The following is a 19,488-nucleotide window of genomic DNA, read 5'->3' as shown; positions in this document are numbered from 1 at the left end:
ACACTAAGTACTACCCTCTACACTAAGTACAACCCCCTACACTAAGTCCTACCCTCTACGCTAAGTACTACCCTCTACGCTAAGTACTACCCTCTACGCTAAGTACAACCCTCTACACTAAGTATTACCCTCTACACTAAGTACTACCCTCTACGCTAAGTACAACCCTCTACACTAAGTACTACCCTCTACACCAAGTACTACCCTCTACACTACACTAAGTACTACCCTCTACACTACACTAAGTACTACCCTCTACGCTAAGTACAACCCCCTACACTAAGTACTACCCTCTACGCTACACTAAGTATTACCCTCTACGCTAAGTACAACCCTCTACACTAAGTACTACCCTCTACACTAAGTACTATCCTCTACGCTAAGTACAACCCCCTACGCTAAGTACAACCCCCTACACTAAGTACTACCCCCTACACTAAGTACAACCCCCTACACTAAGTACTACCCTCTACACTAAGTACTACCCTCTACGCTAAGTACTACCCTCTACGCTAAGTACTACCCTCTACACTAAGTACTACCCTCTACACCAAGTACAACCCTCTACACTAAGTACAACCCTCTACACTAAGTACTACCCTCTACACCAAGTACTACCCTCTACACTAAGTACAACCCCCTACACTAAGTACAACCCTCTACGCTAAGTACAACCCCCTACACTAAGTACTACTCTCTACGCTAAGTACTACCCTCTACACTGAGTACAACCCTCTACACTAAGTACAACCCTCTACACTACACTAAGTACTACCCTCTACACTAAGTACTACCCTCTACGCTAAGTACTACCCTCTACACTACACTAAGTACTACCCTCTACGCTAAGTACTACCCTCTACACTAAGTACTACCCTCTACACTACTCTAAGTACTACCCTCTACACTACACTAAGTACTACCCTCTACACTACACTAAGTACTACCCTCTACACTACACTAAGTACTACCCTCTACGCTAAGTACAACCCCCTACACTAAGTATTACCCTCTACACTAAGTACTACCCTCTACACTAAGTACTACTCTCTACGCTAAGTACAACCCTCTACGCTAAGTACAACCCTCTACGCTAAGTACAACCCCCTACACTAAGTACTACCCTCTACACTAAGTACAACCCCCTACACTAAGTACTACCCTCTACACTAAGTACAACCCCCTACACTAAGTACAACCCCCTACACTAAGTACTACCCTCTACACTGAGTATCAATCAATGATCAATCAATCAATGTTTATTTATATAGCCCTAAATCACAAGTGTCTCAAAGGGCTGTACAAGCCACAACGACATCCTCGGTACAGAGCCCACATACGGGCAAGGAAAAACTCACCCCAGTGGGACGTCGATGTGAATGACTATGAGAAACCTTGGAGAGGACCGCATATGTGGGTAACCCCCCCCCCGTTACCCAACCCTCTACACTACACTAAGTACTACCCTCTACGCTAAGTACAACCCTCTACGCTAAGTACTACCCTCTACGCTAAGTACTACCCTCTACACTACACTAAGTACTACCCTCTACGCTAAGTACAACCCTCTACACTAAGTACAACCCTCTACACTAAGTACTACCCTCTACGCTAAGTACTACCCTCTACGCTAAGTACTACCCTCTACACTAAGTACTACCCTCTACACTAAGTACTACCCTAAGTACTACCCTCTACGCTAAGTATTACCCTCTACACTAAGTACTAACCTCTACACTAAGTACTACCCTCTACACTAAGTACTACCCTCTACACTACACTAAGTACTACCCCCTACACTAAGTACTACCCCTACACTAAGTACTACCCTCTACACTAAGTACAACCCTCTACACTAAGTACTACCCTCTACACTACACTAAGTACTACCCTCTACACTAAGTACTACCCTCTACACTAAGTACTACCCTCTACACTAAGTACTACCCTCTACACTACACTAAGTACTACCCTCTACGCTAAGTACTACCCTCTACGCTAAGTACTACCCTCTACGCTAAGTACTACCCCCTACGCTAAGTACAACCCTCTACGCTAAGTACAACCCTCTACACTAAGTACTAACCTCTACACTAAGTACTAACCTCTACACTAAGTACTACCCTCTACACTACACTTAGTACTACCCCCTACACTAAGTACTACTCTCTACACTAAGTACAACCCTCTACGCTAAGTACTAACCTTTACACTAAGTACTAACCTCTACAATACACTAAGTACTACCTTCTACACTAAGTACTACCCTCAGTACTACCCCCTACACTAAGTACTACTCTCTACGCTATGTACAACCCTCTACGCTAAGTACTAACCTCTACACTAAGTACTACCCTCTACACTACACTAAGTACTACCCTCTACACTACACTAAGTACTACCCTCTACACTAAGTACTACCCTTAGTACTACCCCCTACACTAAGTACTACTCTCTACACTAAGTACAACCCTCTACGCTAAGTACTAACCTTTACACCAAGTACTACCCTCTACAATACACTAAGTACTACCCTCTACACTAAGTACTACCCTTAGTACTACCCCCTACACTAAGTACTACTCTCTACACTAAGTACTACTCTCTACGCTAAGTACAACCCTCTACGCTAAGTACTAACCTCTACACTAAGTACTACCCTCTACACTACACTAAGTACTACCCTCTACACTAAGTACTACCCTTAGTACTACCCCCTACACTAAGTACTACTCTCTACACTAAGTACAACCCTCTACGCTAAGTACTAACCTTTACACTAAGTACTACCCTCTACTCTACACTAAGTACTACCCTCTACACTACACTTAGTACTACCCCCTACACTAAGTACTACTCTCTACACTAAGTACAACCCTCTACGCTAAGTACTAACCTTTACACTAAGTACTACCCTCTACAATACACTAAGTACTACCCTCTACACTAAGTACTACCCTTAGTACTACCCCCTACACTAAGTACTACTCTCTACACTAAGTACAACCCTCTACGCTAAGTACTAACCTTTACACTAAGTACTACCCCCTACACTAAGTACTACCCTCAGTACTACCCCCTACACTAAGTACCACTCTCTACGCTAAGTACAACCCTCTACGCTAAGTACTAACCTCTACACTAAGTACTACCCTCTACAATACACTAAGTACTACCCTCTACACTAAGTACTACCCTCTACGCTAAGTACTAACCTTTACACTAAGTACTACCCCCTACACTAAGTACTACCCTCAGTACTACCCCCTACACTAAGTACTACTCTCTACGCTAAGTACAACCCTCTACGCTAAGTACTAACCTCTACACTAAGTACTACCCTCTACACTACACTAAGTACTACCCTCTACACTACACTAAGTACTACCCTCTACACTAAGTACTACCCTCTACAATACACTAAGTACTACCCTCTACACTAAGTACTACCCTCTACGCTAAGTACTAACCTTTACACTAAGTACTACCCCCTACACTAAGTACTACCCTCAGTACTACCCCCTACACTAAGTACTACTCTCTACGCTAAGTACAACCCCCTACACTAAGTACTACTCTCTACACTAAGTACTACCCTCTACACTGAGTACAACCCTCTACACTAAGTACTACCCTCTACACTAAGTACTACCCTCTACACTGAGTACAACCCTCTACACTAAGTACTAACCTCTACACTAAGTACTACCCTCTACACTAAGTACTACCCTCTACACTAAGTACTACCCTCTACACTAAGTACTACCCTCTACACTAAGTACTACCCTTTACACTAAGTACTACCCTCTACACTACACTAAGTACTACCCTCTACACTAAGTACTACCCTCTACACTAAGTACTACCCTCTACACTAAGTACTACCCTCTACACTAAGTACTACCCTCTACACTGAGTACAACCCTTTACACTAAGTACTACCCTCTACACTAAGTACTACCCTCTACACTAAGTACTACCCTCTACACTGAGTACAACCCTTTACACTAAGTACTACCCTCTACACTAAGTACTATCCTCTACAGTAAGTACTACCCTCTACACTAAGTACTAGCCCCTACACTAAGTACTACTCTCTACGCTAAGTACTACCCTCTACACTAAGTACTACCCTCTACACTAAGTACTACCCTCTACAATACACTAAGTACTACCCTCTACACTAAGTACTACCCTCTACACTAAGTACTACCCTCTACACTACACTAAGTACTACTCTCTACACTAAGTACTACCCTCTACACTACACTAAGTACTACCCTTTACACTAAGTACTACCCTCTACAATACACTAAGTACTACCCTCTACACTAAGTACTAACCTCTACACTAAGTACTACCCTCTACAATACACTAAGTACTACCCTCTACACTAAGTACTACCCTCTACACTAAGTACTACCCTCTACACTAAGTACTACCCTCTGATTGGCTGAGCCTGGAGTAGCATGACTAACATTAGCATGCTAACTTTTTTAGCCAGAGGCGCCTCAGACTCCTCTAACTTGGTAACATGCTAATGCTATCGTTCCAAGGATGCTAACAATGTGTTCACTTTTGCAGCCAATTTTCCAGCCGAACACTTCAAGGTCAAAGTATCAATTAGTAGCGTTCACATGCTAACTGTTAGCATGACAATATTAGCATGCTAACTCGTTCAGCCAAACATCAGAGAGGATCTAGTTTGGACAGCCGTGATGTCGCCAAGTCAATGATGTCATGCTACTAGGAGGAAAAGTCAAGATATATTTCCATGTCCTCCTCACCGATGGTGCACACGATGCTGGTGTTGCGAGCGGTGATGGGCTCCTGGTCGATGTCCAGCAGACACAGGTGCTCCAGGAAGGTGTCGGCCATGCTGGCGTCCAGCTGCTGGTGCTGGATGAAGGAGTCTGGCAGCGTCATGGCCTCCGAGTAACGTCTGATGCGAGCTGAGGGCCAGAGGGAGACACGCTCGCTTTGAACTTTGAACTGTTTGTCTTTCAGTCTGTGTGTGTGTGTGTGTGTGTGTGTGTGTGTTGTGTTCTTGTATTTCTAGCCTTCTTGAGACATGAAGAAGGAAAAGTATCTTCCATATGAGGAGGTGTGAACAAGTGATGACATAAATCAATAACATTGCATCTAATAGACAATGTCTCATTTGCACCCCTGCTGGTCAACATGAGAGTGCTCCCAAAAAGGAGGCATTTTTCACAGCGCTTTTAAAAGTGCTCCCCCTCTGGTCAACATATGAAATAACAAGTGTGTGTCAACAATTGAGGTGCGCCCCCTCTGGTCAACATATGAAATAACAAGTGTGTGTAAGAAATTGAAGTGATCCCCCTCTGGTCAACATATGAAATAAGTGTGTGTAAGAAATTGAAGTGCTCCCCCTCTGGTCAACATATGAAATAACAAGTGTGTGTCAACAATTGAGGTGCTCCCCCTCTGGTCAACATATGAAATAACAAGTGTGTGTCAACATTTGAAGTGCTCCCCCTCTGGTCAACATATGAAATAACAAGTGTGTGTAAACAATTGAAGTGCTCCCCCTCTGGTCAACATGTGAAATAACAAGTGTGTGTAAACAATTGAAGTGCTCCCCATCTGGTCAACATATGAAATAACAAGTGTGTGTCAACATTTGAAGTGCTCCCCCTCTGGTCAACATATGAAATAACAAGTGTGTGTCAACAATTGAAGTGCGCCCCCTCTGGTCAACATATGAAATAACAAGTGTGTGTCAACAATTGAGGTGCTCCCCCTCTGGTCAACATATGAAATAACAAGTGTGTGTCAACATTTGAGGTGCTCCCCCTCTGGTCAACATATGAAATAACAAGTGTGTGTCAACAATTGAAGTGCTCCCCCTCTGGTCAACATATGAAATAACAAGTGTGTGTCAACATTGAGGTGCTCCCCCTCTGGTCAACATATGAAATAACAAGTGTGTGTCAACATTTGAGGTGCTCCCCCTCTGGTCAACATATGAAATAACAAGTGTGTGTCAACAATTGAAGTGCTCCCCCTCTGGTCAACATATGAAATAACAAGTGTGTGTAAGAATTTGAAGTGCTCCCCCTCTGGTCAACATATGAAATAACAAGTGTGTGTAAGAAATTGAAGTGCTCCCCCTCTGGTCAACATATGAAATAACAAGTGTGTGTCAACAATTGAAGTGCTCCCCCTCTGGTCAACATATGAAATAACAAGTGTGTGTCAACATTTGAGGTGCTCCCCCTCTGGTCAACATATGAAATAACAAGTGTGTGTCAACAATTGAAGTGCTCCCCCTCTGGTCAACATATGAAATAACAAGTGTGTGTAAACATTTGAAGTGCTCCCCCTCTGGTCAACATATGAAATAACAAGTGTGTGTAAGAAATTGAAGTGATCCCCCTCTGGTCAACATATGAAATAACAAGTGTGTGTACGAAATTGAAGTGATCCCCCTCTGGTCAACATATGAAATAACAAGTGTGTGTAAGAAATTGAAGTGATCCCCCTCTGGTCAACATATGAAATAACAAGTGTGTGTAAGAAATTGAAGTGATCCCCCTCTGGTCAACATATGAAATAACAAGTGTGTGTCAACAATTGAAGTGCTCCCCCTCTGGTCAACATATGAAATAACAAGTGTGTGTCAACAATTGAAGTGCTCCCCCTCTGGTCAACATATGAAATAACAAGTGTGTGTAAGAAATTGAAGTGCTCCCCCTCTGGTAAACATATGAAATAACAAGTGTGTGTAAACAATTGAAGTGTTCCCCTCTGGTCAACATATGAAATAACAAGTGTGTGTAAGAAATTGAAGTGCTCCCCCTCTGGTCAACATATGAAATAACAAGTGTGTGTAAGAAATTGAAGTGCTCCCCCTCTGGTCAACATATGAAATAACAAGTGTGTGTTAGAAATTGAAGTGATCCCCCTCTGGTCAACATATGAAATAACAAGTGTGTGTAAACAATTGAAGTGCTCCCCCTCTGGTCAACATATGAAATAACAAGTGTGTGTAAGAAATTGAAGTGATCCCCCTCTGGTCAACATATGAAATAACAAGTGTGTGTAAGAAATTGAAGTGCTCCCCCTCTGGTCAACATATGAAATAACAAGTGTGTGTAAACAATTGAAGTGCTCCCCCTCTGGTCAACTTATGAAATAAAAAGTGTGAGTAAAAAAATGAAGTGCTCCTCCTCTGGTCAACATATGAAATAACAAGTGTGTGTAAAAAAAAAAGAAGTGCTCCTCCTCTGGTCAACATATGAAACAACAAGTGTGTGTAAGAAATTGAAATGCACCCCCTTTGGCCAAAAATAAAATAAAGAATACAATAAAATAAATATGTATACAGACATACTGTAATAACTTGAGGTAAAGAAATGAAGATTAAAAACCAATTACAAACAAAAAAAAACAAAAAAAAATAAAACTGACATTTTTCATATAAAATTCAGACTTTTATCACAATATTGCCAATTTGTTTGTTGTTCTAGTAAAATAGTGACATTTGTTGAGTAAAATGATGACTTTTCTCATCATTTTGCCAAGTAAAATTCAGACTATTATTATAATATTGCCAAAATTGTTAAGTTTTCTTATAAAATTGGGACTTTTGTCGAGTAAAATGACGACTCTTTTCATAAAATTGCCAAAATGTTAAGCTTTTCTTGTAAAATTGCGACTGTTATTGAGTAAAATTCCAACTTGTATCATAAAATATTGCACAAATGTTCACTTTTTCTTGTCATATGTTGACTTGCGTTGAGTAAAATGAGGACTTTTATTATAATACTGCCAACATTCTAAGTTTTTCTTGTGAAATTCCAACTCATTTTTCACAACAAGCTTTTTTATATTTGCATAGTATGTATATATTATTCATGTTGTAAATACACTTCTTTATATATCTAGAAAGGCTGGTCCTAAAGAGGTAATTTTAAATAGCACATTAATTATTTTCCCTCGTAATTATTGACATTTATTAAAGATACATTCAGTCACTATTTGGTCAAACTGAGGAGTTACTAGAATGGATCACTTTTTAAAAGAACACTAAATATTACACCACTACACAATCCTGCTACTCTACTATTCAAAGTATGTAAGAGTGTACTACTACACCACATTAAACACATGTAAGTGTACTACTACACCACATTAAACACATATAAGAGTGTACTAATACACCACATTAAACACATAAGAGTGTACTACTACACCACATTAAACACATGTAAGAGTGTACTACTACACCACATTAAACACATGTAAGAGTGTACTACTACACCACATTAAACACATGTAAGAGTGTACTACTACACCACATTGGTGCAGCATTTACCTAAATGGCCCAATCCAAACAACCTTCCCTAGTCATGGTGGGGGGGAAAATGCAATGCATAATAAAATAATACATAATATTGTTTAAAAATATTAATATTGTATTTTAAATTTGTATTTACGTATTTATTATAGTTATTGTATTTTATAAATAATATATATTCAAAATAATGAAAATATTAAATAAATAAAAATCACTATACTACGATTACTATAATAGTAATATGTTATTGTTCTACAATACTATCATATATTATACCAATATACTATCAAACTACAATACTATCATACTACTATACTCCATTTATCCCTTTTCTACCGCTTGTCCCTTATTATACCTAAATACTATTATACTTAAATACTATTGTAGGATTATCCTACTACTATACTATCATGTAATATACTATTATAATGATGCTAACACCCTACTCCAATACCACACACACACATATATATACATACATACATATATGTATGTCTGTGTATATATATATATATATATATATATATATATATATATATATATATATATATATATATATATATATATATATATATATATATATATATGTCACCGGGGCCCCCCTCTGGAGCCAGGCCCGGAGGTGGGGCACGATGTCGAGCGCCTGGTGGTCGGGCCTGTCCCCATGGGGCCCGGCCGGGCACAGCCCGAAGAGGCAACGTAGGTCCCCCCTCCAATGGGCTCACCACCCAGGGGCCATAGAGGTCGGGTGCAGTGTGGGCTGGGCGGAAGCCGAAGGCAGGGCACTTGGCGGTCCGATCCTCGGCTACATAAGCTAGCTCTTGGGACGTGGAACGTCACCTCGCTGGGGGGGAAGGAGCCTGAGCTAGTGCGTGAGGTGGAGAAGGTCCGGCTAGATATAGTCGGAATCACTTCGACGCACAACAAGGGCTCTGGAACCAGTTCTCTTGAGAGGGGCTAGACTCTCTTCCACTCTGGTGTTGCCGGCAGAGAGAGGCGACGGGCTGGGGTGGCAATTCTTGTTGCCCCCTGGCTCAGAGCCTGCACGTTGGAGTTCAACCCGGTGGACGAGAGGGTAGCTTCTCTCCGCCTTCGGGTGGGGGGCCGGGTCCTGATTGTTGTTTGCGCTTACGCGCCAAACGTCAGCCTTGAGTACCCACCCTTTTTGGATTCACTCGAGGGAATACTGGAGAGTGCTCCCCCGGGTGATTCCCTCGTTCTACTGGGGGACTTCAACGCTCGTGTTGGCAACGACAGTGAAACCTGGAGCGGCGTGATTGGGAAGAATGGCCACCCGGATCTGAACCCGAGTGGTGTTTTGTTATTGGACTTTTGTGCTCATCACAGATTGTCCATAACGAACACCATGTTCAAACATAAGGGTGTCCATATGTGCACTTGGCACCAGGACACCCTAGGCCGCAGTTCCATGATCGACTTTGTAGTTGTGTCATCGGATTTGCGGTCTCATGTTTTGGACACTCGGGTGAAGAGAGGGGCGGAGCTTTTTACCGATCACCACCTGGTGGTGAGTTGGCTGCGATGGTGGGGGAGGATGCCAGACAGACCTGGCAGGCCCAAACGCATTGTGAGGGTTTGCTGGGAACCCCTGGCAGAGTCTCCTGTCAGAGAGAGTTTCACTTCCCACTTCCGGAAGAACTTTGAACATGTCACGAGGGAGGCGCTAGACATTGAGTCCGAGTGGACCATGTTCCGTACCTCTATTGTCGAGGCGGCCGATTGGAGCTGTGGCCGCAAGGTGGTTGGTGCAGCGGTAAGGGATGCCGTCAAGCTGAAGAAAGAGCCCGATATCTTTTGGCTCATAGGACTCCGGAGGAAGCAGACGGGTACAGACAGGCCAAGCGGTGTGCGGCTTCAGCGGTCGCGGAGGCAAAAACTCGGACATGAGAGGAGTTCGATGAAGCCATGGAAAACGACTTCCGGACGGCTTCGAAGCGATTCTGGACCACCATCCGCCCCCTCAGGAAGGGGAAGCAGTGCAATGTCAACACCGTGTATGGTGGGGCTGGTGTTCTGCTGACCTCGACGGCGGATGTTGTGGATCGGTGGAGGGAATACTTCGAAGACCTCCTCAATCCTACCAGCACGTCTTCCTATGAGGAAGCAGAGCCTGGGGAATCTGTGGTGGGCTGTCTTGGTTGACAAGACTCTGCAACATCGCGTGGACATCGGGGGCGGTACCTCTGGGTTGGCAGACCGGGGTGGTGGTTCCTCTCTTTAAGAAAGGGAACCGGAGGGTGTGTTCCAACTATCGTGGGATCACACTCCTCAGCCTTCCCGGAAAGGTCTATTCAGGTGTACTGGAGAGGAGGCTACGCCGAATAGTCGAACCTCGGATTCAGGAGGAACAGTGTGGTTTTCGTCCTGGTCGTGGAACTGTGGACCAGCTCTATACTCTCGGCAGGGTCCTTGAGGGTGCATGGGAGTTTGCCCAACCAGTCTACATGTGTTTTGTGGACTTGGAGAAGGCATTCGACCGTGTCCCTCGGGAAGTCCTGTGGGGAGTGCTCAGAGAGTATGAGGTATCGGACTGTCTTATTGTGGCGGTCCGCTCCCTGTATGATCAGTGTCAGAGCTTGGTCCGCATTGCCGGCAGTAAGTCGGACCCGTTTCCAGTGAGGGTTGGACTCCGCCAAGGCTGCCCTTTGTCACCCATTCTGTTCAGAACTTTTATGGACAGAATTTCTAGGCGCAGTCAGGGCGTTGAGGGTATCTGGTTTGGTGGCTGCAGGATTAGGTCTCTGCTATTTGCAGATGATGTGGTCCTGATGGCTTTATCTGGCCAAGATCTTCAGCTCTCACTGGATCAGTTCGCAGCCGAGTGTGAAGCGACTGGGAGGGGAATCAGCACCTCCAAGTCCGAGTCCATGGTTCTCGCCCGGAAAAGGGTGGAGTGCCATATCCGGGTTGGGGAGGAGATCTTGCCCCAAGTGGAGGAGTTCAAGTACCTCGGAATCTTGCTCACGAGTGAGGGAAGAGTGGATCGTGAGATCGACAGGCGGATCGGTGCGGCGTCTTCAGTAATGCGGACGCTGTATCGATCCGTTGTGGAGAAGAAGAAGCTGAGCCAGAAGGCAAAGCTCTCGATTTAGCGGTCGATCTACGTTCCCATCCTCACCTATGGTCATGAGCTTTGGGTTATGACCGAAAGGACAAGATCACGGGTACAAGCGGCCCAAATGAGTTTCCTCCGCCGGGTGGCGGGTCTCTCCCTTAGAGATAGGGTGAGAAGCTCTGCCATCCGGGAGGAGCTCAAAGTAAAGCCGCTGCTCCTCCACATGGAGAGGAGCCAGATGAGGTGGTTCGGGCATCTGGTCAGGATGCCACCCGAACGCCTCCCTAGGGAGGTGTTTAGGGCACGTCCGACCGGTAGGAGGCCACGGGGAAGACCCAGGACACGTTGGGAAGACTATCTCTCCCGGCTGGCCTGGGAACGCCTCGGGATCCCCCGGGAGGAGCTGGACGAAGTGTTGGGGGGAGGGAAGTCTGGGCTTCCCTGCTTAGGCTGCTGCCCCCGCGACCCGACCTCGGATAAGCGGAAGAAGATATATATAATATATATACATATATATATATATACACACACACATACATACACACATACATACACACACACACACACACACACACACACATGTATATACACACACATACATACATACATACATACATACATACATACATACATACATACATACATACATACATACATACATAGTGACAAATGCGATGGTCACAGTTTAACCTTGGAACGGATGAATTGTACCTCTAAATGATGAAGGCGGGGCCAACATCTCCCAGTGAACTCAGTGACTACATGAGGATGAATGGGTGAAAAAAGGACACAAAAAGATCCACTCACCCATTTTGACAGCCACAAGATCAACACATGTCTCGTCCGCCTTCCTGCTTGCTTTAGTCACGCAGGTCACATGACCACGCCTCGGCCCGCCCCCTCACCTCAACTTTTACCCTTTTGACCCACACACACACACACACACACACACACACACACACACACACACACACACACACACACACACACACACACACACACACACACACACACACACACACACACACACACACACACACACACACACACACACACACACACACACACACACACACACACACACACACACACACACACACACATACGCACACACCCAGCAGTCATGTGACGGGTCATCAAGTTCACCACCTAGGTGTTCATGCGCCAAAAGAATGACAGCAACTGGATTACAACACGGTCTGGTTTTAGTAACTAGCCTTGTCTTAGTGTGTCTGCAATGATCCACAGGCTAACAAATGCACATTGCAAGACATTTCTTCATATGGCAGACATGCTAACAAGCATTCACATGTTAACTGTTAGCATGTTGAAAAAGGGAAGAATGGTCAACACAGTCCACCATGGTCAACACAGTCCAGCATCTGAAGACCATGGTCAACACAGTCCACCATCTGAACACCATGGTCAACACAGTCCAGCATATGAAGACCATGGTCAACACAGTCCAGCATCTGAAGACCATGGTCAACACAGTCCAACATCTGAAGACCATGGTCAACACAGTCCAACATCTGAAGACCATGGTCAACACAGTCCACCATCTGAAGACCATAGTAAACAGTCCACCATCTGAAGGCCATGGTCAACACAGTCCACCATCTGAAGACCATGGTCAACACAGTCCAGCATATGAAGACCATAGTAAACACAGTCCAGCATCTGAAGACCATGGTCAACACAGTCCAGCATCTGAAGACCATGGTCAACACAGTCCAGCATATGAAGACCATAGTAAACACAGTCCAGCATCTGAAGACCATGGTCAACACAGTCCAGCATCTGAAGACCATGGTCAACACAGTCCATCATCTGAAGACCATAGTAAACACAGTCCAGCATCTGAAGACCATGGTCAACACAGTCCACCATCTGAAGGCCATGGTCAACACAGTCCACCATCTGAAGGCCATGGTCAACACAGTCCACCATCTGAAGACCATGGTCAACACAGTCCACCATCTGAAGACCATGGTCAACACGGTCCACCATCTTTTGTCAACACAGTCCAGCATCTTAAGACCATGGTCAACACAGTCCAGTATCTGAAGACCATGGTCAACACAGTCCACCATCTGAAGACCATGGTCAACACAGTTCAGTATCTGAAGACCATGGTCAACACAGTCCAGCATCTGAAGACCATGGTCAACACAGTCCACCATCTGAAGACCATGGTCAACACAGTCCACCATCTGAAGACCATAGTAAACACAGTCCAGCATCTGAAGACCATGGTCAACCCAGTCCAGTATCTGAAGACCATGGTCAACACAGTCCAGTATCTGAAGACCATGGTCAACACAGTCCACCATCTGAAGACCATGGTCAACACAGTCCACCATCTGAAGACCATAGTAAACACAGTCCAGCATCTGAAGGCCATGGTCAACACAGTCCACCATCTGAAGACCATGGTCAACACAGTCCAGTATCTGAAGACCATGGTCAACACAGTTTTATTTGAAGAGTGGAAGTGTTTCATCAGATGACAAATAAGAGATTCCAGAAGTGTTGATAAGACACATAAATGTTCTCCAATTAGAGATAATTGCAGGATTCTTTAATAAAAGGAAGACAAAAGCAAACTGATGGAATGTTTTTGTTTTTAACTGACGGATTGAGAATAATTGAAAGTGTCTCTGCTATAAAATCAGCTTTCAAAATAAAGCTCAATCAAGTCAGGTGTGGTTTTTAGAGCAGCACAAGACAAGTAAGAGTAACAGAATGAAAAGGATGTGAGATTAGTGATTAGTGATTAGTGATGACTCTGCAAGTGTTGGACTTTGACACACTTCTCCCTCACAAGTGCACAACTACTTGACTGAAGGCGTCACCTTTAGCGGCACAACAAACTGAACTTTGTACCTTTGCCAACGTACTGCAAACATGCACGTACACACAGTGGTGTCACACACACAAGGGTCCCCTGCATAGGAACCTTTTCACTGGGACCAACATTAGCAGACACAACTACAATATTCAATCCACTCCTTTCAGAGTAAAATAACATCAGGAGAATAAAGTCAAAAAACAAGTGGGAATTTACTAAAATAAAAGTCGAATATTGTGGAAGTAAAGTTGTAATATTTTGAAAATAACGTCACTATTTTAATGAAATAAAAGGCTAATATTGTGGAAGTAAAGTTGTAATATTTTGAAAATACAGTCATGATTTTACAAGAATAAAAGTCTAATATTGTGGAAGTAAAGTTGTAATATTTTGAAAATAAAGTCATGAATTTACAAGAATAAAAGTCTAATATTGTGGAAGTAAAGTTGTAATATTTTGAAAACAAAGTCATGATTTTACAAGAATAAAAGTCTAATATTGTGGAAGTAAAGTTGTAATATAATGAAAATAAAGTCATGATTTTACAAGAATAAAAGTCTAATATTGTGGAAGTAAAGCTGTAATATTTTGAAAATAAAGTCATGATTTTACAAGAATAAAAGTCTAATATTGTGGAAGTAATGTTGTAATATTTTGAAAATAAAGTCATGATTTTACAAGAATAAAAGTCTAATATTGTGGAAGTAAAGTTGTAATATAATGAAAATAAAGTCATGATTTTACAAGAATAAAAGTCTAATATTGTGGAAGTAAAGTTGTAATATTTTGAAAATAAACTCATGATTTTACAAGAATAAAAGTCTAATATTGTGGAAGTAAAGTTGTAATATTTTGAAAATAAAGTCATGATTTTACAAGAATAAAAGTCTAATATTGTGGAAGTAAAGTTGTAATATTTTGAAAATAAAGTCATGATTTTACAAGAATAAAAGTCTAATATTGTGGAATTAAAGTTGTAATATAATGAAAATAAAGTCATGATTTTACAAGAATAAAAGTCTAATATTGTGGAAGTAAAGTTGTAATATTTTGAAAATAAAGTCATGATTTTACAAGAATAAAAGTCTAATATTGTGGAAGTAAAGTTGTAATATTTTGAAAATAAAGTAATGAATTTACAAGAATAAAAGTCTAATATTGTGGAAGTAATGTTGTAATATTTTGAAAATAAAGTCATGATTTTACAAGAATAAAGTTCTAATATTGTGGAAGTAAAGTTGTAATATAATGAAAATAAAGTCATGATTTTACAAGAATAAAAGTCTAATATTTTGGAAGTAAAGTTGTAATATTTTGAAAATAAAGTCATGATTTTACTAAAATAAAAGTCTAATATTGTGGAAGTAAAGTTGTAATATTTTGAAAATAAAGTCATGATTTTACAAGAATAAAAGTCTAATATCGTGGAAGTAAAGTTGTAATATTTTGAAAATAAATTCATTATATTACAAGAATAAAAGTCCAATATTGTGGAAGTAAAGTTGCAATATTTTGTAAATAAAGTCACGATTTTACAACAATAAAAGTCTAATATTGTGGAAGTAAAGTTGTAATATTTTGAAAATAAAGTCATGGTTTTACAGGAATAAAAGTCTAATATTGTGGAAGTAAAGTTGTAATATTTAGAAAATAAAGTCATGATTTTACAAGAATAAAAGTGTAATATTGTGGAAGTAAAGTTGTAATATAATGAAAATAAAGTCATGATTTTACAAGGATAAAAGTCTAATGTGGAAGAAAAGCTGTAATATTTTGAAAATAAAGTCATGATTTTACAAGAATAAAAGTCTGATATCGTGGAAGTAAAGTTGTAATATTTTGAAAATAAAGTCATGATTTTACAAGAGTAAAAGTCCAATATTGTGGAAGTAAAGTTGCAATATTTTGAAAATAAAGTCATGATTTTACAAGAATAAAAGTCTGATACCGTGGAAGTAAAGTTGTAATATTTTGAAAATAAAGTCATGATTTTACAAGAATACAAGTTTATTATCGTGGAAGTAAAGTTGTAATATTTCGAAAATAAATTCATGATTTTACAAGAATAAAAGTCCAATATTGTGGAAGTAAAGTTGCAATATTTTGTAAATAAAGTCACGATTTTACAAGAATAAAAGTCTAACATTGTGGAAGTAAAGTTGTAATATTTTGAAAATAAAGTCATGATTTTACAAGAATAAAAGTCTAATATTGTGGAAGTGAAGTTGTAATATTTTGAAAATAAAGTCATGAATTTACAAGAATAAAAGTCTAATATTGTGGAAGTAAAGTTGTAATATTTTGAAAATAAAGTCATGATTTTACAAGAATAAAAGTCTAATATTGTGGAAGTAAAGTTGTAATATTTTGAAAATAAAGTCATGATTTTACAAGAATAAAAGTCTAATATTGTGGAAGTAAAGTTGTAATATTTTGAAAATAAAGTCATGATTTTACAAGAATAAAAGTCTAATATTGTGGAAGTAAAGCTGTAATATTTTGAAAATAAAGTCATGATTTACAAGAATAAACGTCTAATATTGTGGAAGTAAAGTTGTAATATAATGAAAATAAAGTCATGATTTTACAAGAATAAAAGTCTAATATTGTGGAAGTAAAATTGTAATATTTTGAAAATAAAGTCATGATTTTACAAGAATAAAAGTCTAATATTGTGGAAGTAAAGTTGTAATATAATGAAAATAAAGTCATGATTTTACAAGAATAAAAGTCTAATATTGTGGAAGTAAAGTTGTAATATTTTGAAAATAAAGTCATGATTTTACAAGAATAAAAGTCTAATATTGTGGAAGTAAAGTTGTAATATTTTGAAAATAAAGTCATGATTTTACAAGAATAAAAGTCTAATATTGTGGAAGTAAAGTTGTAATATTTTGAAAATAAAGTCATGATTTTACAAGAATAAAAGTCTGATATCGTGGAAGTAAAGTTGTAATATTTTGAAAATAACGTCATGATTTTACAAAAATAAAAGTCTAATATCGTGGAAGTAAAGTTGTAATATTTTGAAAATAAAGTCATGATTTTACAAGAATAAAAGTCCAATATTGTGGAAGTAAAGTTGCAATATTTTGAAAATAAAGTCATGATTTTACAAGAATAAAATTCTAATATTGTGGAAGTAAAGTTGTAATATTTTGAAAATAAAGTCATGATTTTACAAGAATAAAAGTCTAATATTGTGGAAGTAAAGTTGTAATATTTTGAAAATAAAGTCATGAATTTACAAGAATAAAAGTCTAATATTGTGGAAGTAAAGTTGTAATATTTTGAAAATAAAGTTATGATTTTACAAGAATAAAAGTCTAATATTGTGGAAGTAAAGTTGTAATATTTTGAAAAAGTCATGATTTTACAAGAATAAAAGTCTAATATTGTGGAAGTAAAGTTGTAATATTTTGAAAATAAAGTCATGATTTTACAAGAATAAAAGTCTAATATTGTGGAAGTAAAGTTGTAATATTTTGAAAATAAAGTCATGATTTTACAAGAATAAAAGTCTAATATTGTGGAAGTAAAGCTGTAATATTTTGAAAATAAAGTCATGATTTTACAAGAATAAAAGTCTAATATTGTGGAAGTAAAGTTGTAATATTTTGAAAATAAAGTCATGATTTTACAAGAATAAAAGTCTAATATTGTGGAAGTAAAGTTGTAATATTTTGAAAATAAAATCATGATTTTACAAGAATAAAAGTCTAATATTGTGGAAGTAAAGCTGTAATATTTTGAAAATATAGTCATGATTTTACAAGAATAAAAGTCTAATATTGTGGAAGTAAAGTTGTATTACTTTGAAAATAGTCATGATTTTACTAAAATAAAAGTCTAATATTGTGGAAGTAAAGTTGTAATATTTTGAAAATAAAGTCATGATTTTACAAGAATAAAAGTCTAATATTGTGGAAGTAAAGTTGTAATATTTTGAAAATAAAGTCATGATTTTACAAGAATAAAATTCTAATATTGTGGAAGTAAAGTTGTAATATAATGAAAATAAAGTCCTGATTTTACAAGAATAAAAGTCTAATATTGTGGAAGTAAAGTTGTAATATTTTGAAAATAAAGTCATGATTTTACAAGAATAAAATTCTAATATTGTGGAAGTAAAGTTGTAATATAATGAAAATAAAGTCATGATTTTACAAGAATAAAAGTCTAATATTGTGGAAGTAAAGTTGTAATATTTTGAAAATAAAGTCATGATTTTACAAGAACAAAAGTCTAATATTGTGGAAGTAAAGTTGTAATATTTTGAAAATAAAGTCATGATTTTACAAGAATAAAAGTCTAATATTGTGGAAGTAAAGTTGTAATATAATGAAAATAAAGTCATGATTTTACAAGAATAAAAGTCTAATATTGTGGAAGTAAAGTTGTAATATTTTGAAAATAAAGTCATGATTTTACAAGAATAAAAGTCCAATATCGTGGAAGTAAAGTTGTAATATTTTGAAAATAAATTCATGATTTTACAAGAATAAAAGTCCAATATTGTGGAAGTAAAGTTGTAATATTTTGAAAATAAAGTCATGATTTTACAAGAATAAAAGTCTGATATCGTGGAAGTAAAGTTGTAATATTTTGAAAATAACGTCATGATTTTACAAAAATAAAAGTCTAATATCGTGGAAGTAAAGTTGTAATATTTTGAAAATAAATTCATGATTTTACAAGAATAAAAGTCCAATATTGTGGAAGTAAAGTTGCAATATTTTGAAAATAAAGTCATGATTTTACAAGAATAAAATTCTAATATTGTGGAAGTAAAGTTGTAATATTTTGAAAATAAAGTCATGATTTTACAAGAATAAAAGTCTAATATTGTGGAAGTAAAGTTGTAATATTTTGAAAATAAAGTCATGAATTTACAAGAATAATAGTCTAATATTGTGGAAGTAAAGTTGTAATATTTTGAAAATAAAGTTATGATTTTACAAGAATAAAAGTCTAATATTGTGGAAGTGAAGTTGTAATATTTTGAAAAAGTCATGATTTTACAAGAATAAAAGTCTAATATTGTGGAAGTAAAGTTGTAATATTTTGAAAATAAAGTCATGATTTTACAAGAATAAAAGTCTAATATTGTGGAAGTAAAGTTGTAATATTTTGAAAATAAAGTCATGATTTTACAAGAATAAAAGTCTAATATTGTGGAAGTAAAGCTGTAATATTTTGAAAATAAAGTCATGATTTTACAAGAATAAAAGTCTAATA

The 19,488-nt window shown here is 38.4% G+C and overlaps 1 protein-coding gene across 2 annotated transcripts in view; it reads right to left on the bottom strand.

Moving 5' to 3' along the window:
• Positions 1–12,317, bottom strand: part of LOC133659756 (pyruvate kinase PKM-like) — a 43,525-nt gene extending 31,208 nt beyond the window's left edge. The window contains exons 1-2 of one of the 2 annotated variants that reach the window (XM_062062455.1): positions 12,207–12,317; positions 4,788–4,952 (exon numbers count right to left, since the gene is read on the bottom strand). In XM_062062455.1, coding sequence (XP_061918439.1) covers positions 4,788–4,952; positions 12,207–12,210 — 169 coding nt within the window. In that variant the 5' untranslated portion in view covers positions 12,211–12,317. Of the gene's footprint in view, positions 1–4,787; positions 4,953–12,110; positions 12,154–12,206 lie in introns of those variants that run through there. The other variant, XM_062062454.1, reaches the window with a different exon arrangement.
• Positions 12,318–19,488: the final 7,171 nt, after the last annotated feature.

Source organism: Entelurus aequoreus, linkage group LG11 (genome assembly GCF_033978785.1).
Source record: "Entelurus aequoreus isolate RoL-2023_Sb linkage group LG11, RoL_Eaeq_v1.1, whole genome shotgun sequence".
Taxonomy (NCBI): domain Eukaryota; kingdom Metazoa; phylum Chordata; class Actinopteri; order Syngnathiformes; family Syngnathidae; genus Entelurus; species Entelurus aequoreus.
This window is presented reverse-complemented; position numbering and strand designations above follow the sequence as displayed.